General features: G+C 56.7%; 1 protein-coding gene across 1 annotated transcript in view; it reads left to right on the top strand.

The window, feature by feature from the left end:
• The window catches only part of Snx33 (sorting nexin 33), a 12,511-nt gene extending 5,497 nt beyond the window's left edge, over nucleotides 1–7,014 (top strand). Inside the window, exon 2 of the mRNA XM_005393502.2 lies at nucleotides 2,190–7,014. Coding sequence (XP_005393559.1) covers nucleotides 2,190–2,443 — 254 coding nt within the window. The 3' untranslated portion in view covers nucleotides 2,444–7,014. The remainder of the gene's footprint in view (nucleotides 1–2,189) is intronic.
• The last annotated feature ends 1,488 nt before the right edge of the window (nucleotides 7,015–8,502 follow it).

The following is an 8,502-nucleotide window of genomic DNA, read 5'->3' as shown; positions in this document are numbered from 1 at the left end:
CCAGCCCTAATTTTTTATTTTAAGAGTCTTGCTAAGTTTCCTGGGCTGGATTTAAACTTGCGATCCTCCTGCTTTGGCCTCCAGAGGCCAAAGATTGTAGGTGTTCCCTATCACGCTTGGCTCCTGTACTTTCTTCTTAAGCACCTCCTGGCCCCTGGGACCTTCTTGAATCCCTGTGTCCATGCTGGGCTCCTACAGCAGAGGGCTGCTGGGCTACTGCAGAAGGTCAGGCATCTCTGACTCAGGGGGTAGGAAGGAAGTTGGGAGTCCAGAGACAAGTCCCTGCCCCTCAAAACCTGTTTCCCCTGGTAGTTGGGGACAGGAAGCAGTGCTCTCTGGGGTGTCTCTAGCTCTGAATTGTCTTACTGCACCCACCCTAAGCCTTGGGGTGATCATGGCTCTGCTGCCCAGGGCCACACTGTCAGGATGGAGCAGGAGTAGGGCTCTTGAGGAGGGGAACAGAGAGCTTGTAGGGCTGGGAGCTGAGCACTGCACATTTATTTGTGTGTTGCTGGGGCTGCCCAGAGACTCTGGAGTGGAGTCTGCTTCAGTTGCTCCTGGTGAGCAAGCAGTTAGCCATGCAGTTGCCAACGGAGACAAGTGCTGCACTTCCTAAAGGTTTCCAGTTATGTCCAGCATGAATGAAGAGCCATTGCCTGGCATGTAGTAAGTGCTCAATAAATGCATTTTGGGTACATCTGACAACATGAGTGACAATGAAGGAGGGAATGTCACCCTGAAGACCCCAACCTCCCTCCTTGACGGAGGAGTGACAAAGCATGGGTCCTGGTTGTACTATCTATGTGCAGTGGGTTCTCAAGAGCTCAGGGCAGGTGCCGCCTTCCATACCCTGCCCATCTCCTCTGTCATCTTTGCACAGTCAATGCTCTCTTGTTACTCGAGGGTGAATGCCAGTGAGAGGCCAGAGGCCTCCTTTTCCCACTGGCTTCAAGATGGAATCAGTCAAATGTCTTCTTTTTTTTTTTTTTTTTTCTTTTTGTCTTTTTGAGACAGGGTCTTGCTGTGCAGTTCAGGCTGGCCTTGAGCTCACTTTGTAGCCCAGGCTGGTCTTGAACTCACAACAATCCTCCTGCTTCAGCCTCCCAAGTGCTGAGATTACAGGTGTGTGCCACCACGCCTGGCAGTTTAGTGTTTTCTAATCCAGAGCTGAATCCATTCACCAGTTGCTCATTATTCCTCCGATTCTTCCAGGTTGGGTTCCCTGCCCAGGTGGATTCCCCACTCATGCCCACCTGTCACTTGGATATGACAGCAGCCTCCTCTGGTCTTCTGAGGCTGCTGGATGTGGGAGGCACACCAGGTGGCCTTTGAAGTGCTGCTTTAGAATCAGCAGAGTGACAGGCAGGTGGGGGACCAGGGAACAGATGAGACCAGGTGGCATTTTCCCTGGGGGCCTGGGAAGGCTCTGGTGTGGAAGCAGCACCTGATCCAGGCCTTGAATTATGAATGCGCATCCAGCAGGCAGAAGTTTGCAGGCAGGAAAGAGCTGAGAGCGTTTGATGACCGCAGGGTCAGAGGGGGCCAGAGGGGTGGATGTGGACCTTGGTCTGAAAGTGGTAGGAGGCAGGAGGGCGCCTAGCTTGGGGGGTATATTGGGGCACTTTGGGACAGTCTCTGGGGAGACCATGGGGAGTGATCACAGCCGATGGGGGGTGGGGGCCACCTACAGGATCTGTTGTGGGCCAGGCTTCTCTCCAGGAGGACAGGATAGGAGCACATCAATCTCACAGCCCAGGACAGGTGGGCAGAGAAGGCACAGGTTGAAAGGGAGCCCAGGGCTCCTCCCAAGAGCCTCCAGAGACTGTGGGGGAACTAGGAAGGCTTCGTAGAGAAAATGAGGCCAGGTGGCTTTGGGAGGTGGTGTGAGGGTGAGATCTGCACTGGCAGTTCGGGAACTGCCCAGGCCCAGTAGCCACATCTAGCACGGGTGAGACTGCTCAGTGCAGGCCACTGGTGGTGCCCAAGTATGGAGGGAAGATAGTATAGGGGAGGCTGCAGCAGTAGAGGGTGCCCTGGTGGACACGGCCAGGAGGTCAGGCCACAGTCTGAGCTCAGGAGAGAGGATAACATTGCCTTGAGCAATGTTATTCACCATTGGGGGGCTGCAGGGGCAGGCAGGGTGTGACAGCTGAGTCCCCTCCCCTCACCTGCCTATCCTTGCCCACAAGGCGCCTTCGCCAAGGTGAAAGAGAGCCAGCGCATGAGTGACGAGGGCCGGATGGTGCAGGATGAGGCGGACGGCATCCGCAGGCGCTGCCGCGTGGTGGGCTTCGCCCTACAGGCCGAGATGAACCACTTCCACCAACGCCGCGAGCTCGACTTCCAGCACATGATGCAGAGCTACCTGCGCCAGCAGATCCTCTTTTACCAGCGCGTGGCCCAGCAGTTGGAGAAGGCCCTGCGCATGTATGACCACCTCTGACTGCCCAGCCCCTGCCTTGGCCTGGTCACAGCGGGGCGGGGCTTGGGAGGGTGAGGCGGTGGGAGAAGGGGCTTTGGAGCTGTCCCGGCCAACCTGCTTCAGAGACAGAGCAAGGCAGGGCCAGGCCGCCCTCACCACCCCTGTTCATCAGTGTCATTGTGGTCCTGGGCCAGTTGCTGTGTACCCAGGCTGGTGCCTGTCCCAGGGGAGCACCGATCCAAGGCAGGGGTCAGACACAGCATCAGGCAAGGGCAATGCGGTGTGATGGTGGCTGAGTAAGGGGTTCCTGGAAGCTCCCAGATGGGCCCACGCAACCTGTGGCCAGAGTAGGCAACGTTGCCGCAGAATGTCTGGATGAGATGAGTGACGAGGACCTGCCAGGCAGTAAATGGGAAGGACTTTTGGGGAGAGGATTTATGTGGGGGTCTTCTCTCCCTTACCTTTCCCAAGCACATTCAGTGTCCCCTCCAGGGGGTCTCTGGCATGGTGGCAGAGGGAAGGGATGGTCTTCGCTCCCTGTCCTGGCTCTCCCTGCCCCACCCCATCCCCTGCAGGAGGGGCTGCAGGCCAACTCCTTCCTGCGGGCCTCTGCTTCCCCTGTCCTGCTATGCCCCCACATTCCCTTGCTTGGGGGCCAGGCAGCACCCTTTCCCCTGGGCTCAGGGTGCAGGACAAGCCACGGACCATAGGCTCTGGTGGCGCTTTCCTGGAGGGGACATCCTCAAGTTATGGGACATTTGAGTTCCCCAGTGGTAAGTGCCTTGCTCCAAGCCAGCCCAGACTCCAGCTCCCAGGGGCCTTGGCTGGGGAGGTGTCGTCTTCCGGAATCCTTCCTGTCGCACTGTGGGAACCCAGGGGAGAGCCAGGGATTCCAGTTCCCAGCCCTTTGAAGCTCCTGGTCACCTCTGCTGTCTCCAGCCTATGTTTACATCCTCTGGGGGCTGCCACCGCCTCCTCCAGGCCAGGACATGGCTGAGCAGCAGCTAGGGGGACAGTGACCTTTTCACCTCTGCCTCGAGGAGGTCTTGGTCTGCTTGTAGCTGCTGCTGCTTGAATTTTCTCTCCCTTTTTTCCCCCATAAACCTTCTACTATTAAGATGACAAGAGCACAACTCTTTCTGTGTGGATCCTGGGAGGGCTGAGGACGGGGAAGGCTGGACCCTGAATTGCCCCTGGAAGCCACTGGATGAGATTTGACAATCATGGTGGGTGGTTTTGACCATAGACCCTCAACAGGTCGGGGATAAGGAGCTGCTGGAGCAGCTAGAGGTGGTCCAGACTCTGGGTGGGCTGCACCGCGGGTCAGACCTTGCTGTCCCTGGCTGTAAGGGCTGTAGGATGGGGGTCGATCCATGTGGGGTTTGGCTGTGCTGTTCCCCGTGCCCTGAGGGTTGTGGGAGGGAGGAGTTGGAGGCTACGCCCAGGATACTCCCAGGTGCTTTCCATCCCACTGGAGCCACGTCCAGGCCTTGTCCTTGGAAAGCCCCAGTCCAGGGAGGGGTGGGGACACCCAGAAACCATGTCCCTCCCCCTTCATCCCTGGGTTCCTTGCTCTGTGGTGGCTCCTTGCTGGAAGCTGGAGGCCCCCCAGCTGGGTCCTTGCGGGTGCGCGGTGATTGGAGTTGTGCCTCCGCCACTGCAGAGTTGAACAAGGTTGACACAGTTGTCTTCCGGTGGCCAGGGGATTGGATAGGAGCCTCGTGGTGTCAGGGCTGCCAGGGAGGCCTTGCCAGGCCAGCTCATGACAAGAGATGGGCACAGGCCCTGCTGTTGAGGGCAGAGCGTCCTCGCAGGAACTTCTGGAATGAGTCCTCTGGCCCTGGGTCAATATTAGGTCAGATCTGGGACTTTCTGAGGAATTTTCCCCTCCCCTAGCCTCCCTCCTTCATTGTTTGGCCCATCAGAGGACTTAATGTCTGCCCTAACTCTGCTCAGCTGTGAATCCCTGCATCCTCTGCAGAGGGGCTCTGAGTGTGGCAGGGACAGGGTCTCTTTTCTGAGGTCCCTTGTTAATGCCATCTGCTCTGGGGAGCTGTCACCCTCTCACGCTGAGAGGGGCCACCTCCTGTGCCTGCTGTCCTGAGGGTCAGCACTTGGGAAGTGCTTGGACTTTTGAGAAAAAGCAGGAAGGGATGGGCCAGGAATCCTGAGGTCCCTGGGTGGGGAAAGGTGTGTGGGGTGAGGAGTGGGGCATCATGGCCCCTCTCTTTGGCTTCTTTTTATCTGTGTGGGTTGGGGTATTGGAGAATCTGGGATTGTTCTAGGCTGGCCAGAACACCTCTCAGCAGGAGACTGGGGGATCAGTGGCAGAGGAGGGGACACTGATAGTGGCGGGGCTTGCTGGCCTCAGTTACATGCCAGCAGATGTTCCAGGATGAGCTGGGTCCAGCTGCCTGCAGTTTCCTCCTTTGCTTTGCTCTGGGTGGGGTAGAAGACAAGGCCTCTTTTTCTGTCCTTGGTGGCCATCAGTACCAGTGTGGGGATGGAGGACTGCTGATCCCCAGCCCTGGTCTGGCCTGGAAAACAGAGCCTACTATGTGGCCTCCTGTGGGCTGAGGATGAAGTAGACTCTGGGTCCTGTGTCCCACTGCCCTGGACACAGGAGAGCTGGGAGTCTCGAGCCATGGCTGCAGCACCGGCTGGAGCAGACCCAGGCCTGGGAGGCTGGGATGGTCCTGGCAGCACTGTGACAGAGCCACATGGTCATCCACACATCCATGCAGAGACATAGTCCAAAGCCACAGAATCACACACAGTCCTGCTGCTTGCCCACTGGCCAAAGCTGGCCATGCGCACATGCACACTCGTGCTCGTAGTCACACCCAGCCACACTACCACACAGGCATAGCCACAACCACACATGCGCTACTGTCACTCATAACGTCTGGCTCAGCCACTTTGCCATGCACTCAGCCATACACCAGTCACGTATATACACAGTGCAGGTATCACATAAGCATGGCTACTGTTAGGCTGCGCCTGTGCCATCTCCCAGGTCTCTAGTCCATCAGAGATTCCACAGGACTCTGAGGGACAAGCAGCCCACAGGGGGCAAGTGTCCCGAAGTGGAGGACCGTAAGCCACAACAGCCCTGGAGCACACGCCTTGAGAGGCCTGGTGCTGGGTGAATGGACCACACCAAGTCACAGATAGCAGCCCTGAGGCCTAGTGATCTGGGAGGGAGGGCACCACCTCCCTAGAAGGTGGGGGAGACTCTAGGGCCAGATCCAGCTCGGTGTGGGCTCTGTGGTCTGGCCCTGCCTGCCCTGGGCCCATCCCCAGGGCCAGGCTGCTCTGAAGCCACTGGCTGCGCCCACCTCACAGAGCTCCAGGCGTCACCATCTCTCTAGCCCCAGCTGAGCTGCAGTGTGTCTGCAGGGCAGGAACAGGACATGGTGGGCGGGCCCAAGACGGGCGGGAGGGACATTCCTGTGTCATGTCCTCCCAAGCCTGTGAGGACTAGGCCTGCCCTACTGCTGGCTGAGTCAGGCCTCTGGGAGCTAAGTCTATACACCCCCACTTACCCTAACCTGCTCCCCACCAGGCGACCCAGTGCCTCTGTGCTAGCCAGGAGATAGCAATGGCAGGAAGATCTGGGACAAGTGGAAATTCACCTCCCCCAGTGCGGCTTGGAGCTCTGAGGGGCTGATTGGGAAACCCAGCCCCGCCGCAGTGAGCACAACTCTTTTTCTTTTGGTTTGGTTTCAGTAGCCAACTCCAGCACAGTCCAGTTTGTTTAAAAAGCAGTTCCTCGCATATCTGTGGCTTCCTTGGTTTGCGTGCCAGTCTAGGTGACATCTCAATTCCATTTCACAGACAAGAGAGACAGAGGCTTGGCCAGGGAGGATGGGACCTGCCTACGATCCCACAGCAAGGCTGGCAGGGGCTACACTGGAACCCAGCTCTCTGGCTTCATTCCAGAATTTAAACTGATGAAGTCACTTAGGTCTAAGGGAAGAGGGGATGGCAGGTCTCTGCTTTAGAGAGGAAAGAATGGCAGGCTGGTGAGCCAGCTGCTGAAAGCAGAGGGGGCTTGAGATGCCTGAGGGTGGGGCAAGTCCTGGCAGTCTCTCGGGGACAAAGTCTGAAGGCAGCACAGCACGTGATATCCACAGTGAGTCTGGCTCCGTTTGCAAAACAATATTCGTGAGGAGCCTAAGTTCATTTTCCCAGTCCTCCCTGGATTTCTTTCCATTCACTACATAGCAAGTCCTTGGTATGATGCAGGAGCCCTGCCCTTACCAGGCTTCTGTATGAGCTCTGGGGATAGCACGTTTGAAGATGTTGGGCAGGACCCCAGCACTTTTGTTCACTGATTCGCTTAAGACAGTAGGGAGTCCAGGCCAGCCTTGAACTCACGGGTAGCCCAGACTGCCCTCGAACTCTCCGTCCTCTTGCTTCAGCCTCCAGAGTGCTGGATTTACAAGTGTGCACCACCACACTGGCAGAGGTTTATACACGGAAGCCCACATATTCAAATTTAACTGTACACTACATTAAAGAGTTTGGTTTACTACTTGAAAAGATCTTGTCATGTAAATATTTAATTAAAATTTATCATTTTTGGTGTTGCCTTTTTTTTTTTTTTTTCCCCAAGTGCTCGGGATCAAACCCAGGGCAAATATTCCTCTACGGAACTACACTCCTAGCCTGGTTTTTGTTTCTTTTTTTGTATTTGTGTTTTCATTTGGTTGGTGCTTTTTGTTTTTGAGACAGTGTCTCAGTATGTAGCCCAGGCTGGCCTTGAACTTGTGGCAGTTTTCCTGTGTGCTGGAATTCCAGGTGTGTGCGGCCACACCCAGCTTTATTCTTTCTTTCTTCCTTTTTCTTTTCTTTTGGTGCCCTGCTGTGCAGCACCTGCCCCTAGCTGCACACATTGGTCTAGGTTGCTTCCTGCGGAGTGGGCCCCTGGCCCTGGGTCCCTGGCACTGTAGTCCTGAGCAGCATTGGTCCCTTGGATCCTTGCTCTCGCCTGCCTCCCCTGCCTTCTCTCATTGCCCATCCTGGGGTTCAGCTTTCTCTCCTCTTTGGTGTGCAGGGCTTCTCTGTGGCCCCTCCACCAAAGTCTGATAAGGATCCCTTCCGTGGCCTCTGTACTCTGTGGCTTGTGGTCCTCGTTCCATAGCTCCTTCCTCACAGCCAAGTTTGCAGGAGGCTTTGGGGCTGCTTAGATGCCCCGGGTAGCCCGAGTCACAGGAACCTGGCTGCTTCCTTGGAGTCTACCTGGGAAGCGGGCAGAAGTCCCAATGCTGTGGGTCTCCCAGCCACTTTAGGGTTTCTCCTCTCTTCCAGTATTTCCCATGATGGACACGAGGGACACGGGGTGCCCATTATTTCCTAGTCACCCTATGCGCAAGAGATTATCAGCATCATTTTACAGGCCAGGAGGGAGGGCCCAGCAAGGGAGGTGCCCGAGCAGCAAAGGCGGGGGATGAGATGGTTCCCAGGCTCAGACCATCTGTGCTAAGGGGTAAATGGCCTGGAACAGGGGTCAGAGGCTGGCTGGGATGCTCAGGCTCGCGGGGCCTCTTCCTGAGAGGCTGAAGCCCCTTGCTGCCATAGGTAGGGCTCTGGGGTAGGCATATGACACTTACCCCATGGCCCTGCTGTCCCCTTGGCCCCTCTCCCTCCACCCCCAGAGATAGGACAGCAGGGTGTCAGGACCATACCCAAGTCCCACCCAGTGAGCTTTCCCTGTCAATCCAGGGACATTAACTGCACGGAGCTTCCATTTCCCATTTATAGCAGAGTTCCAGGCCACGGGGAGGGTTCCATCCAGACAGAACACGTCAGCTGGCAGCGCTGTGCTGCCGGCCCTCAGCAAGGAGTAGCCAGGATGCCAGCCCCTGGCAGAGGGGATAGAGAGGCGGGACCTGGAATCCTAGCACCCCACCCCATAGCAGGATGGCAGACTGAGCAAGCTGTGTAGGCCATAGGTGGTCGGTGCCAAAATAAGACCAAGCTGTGTGCCCCCAGAGCTTGGGTCCTGCCTGGATTGCCACACTGTCCCTATGGGGTGAAGCCTTCTGGGAGTCTCCTAGATTTCATAGAGTTCCTCA

Source organism: Chinchilla lanigera, unplaced genomic scaffold, assembly GCF_000276665.1.
Source record: "Chinchilla lanigera isolate Chin_1 unplaced genomic scaffold, ChiLan1.0 scaffold00049, whole genome shotgun sequence".
Lineage (NCBI taxonomy): Eukaryota > Metazoa > Chordata > Mammalia > Rodentia > Chinchillidae > Chinchilla > Chinchilla lanigera.
This window is presented reverse-complemented; position numbering and strand designations above follow the sequence as displayed.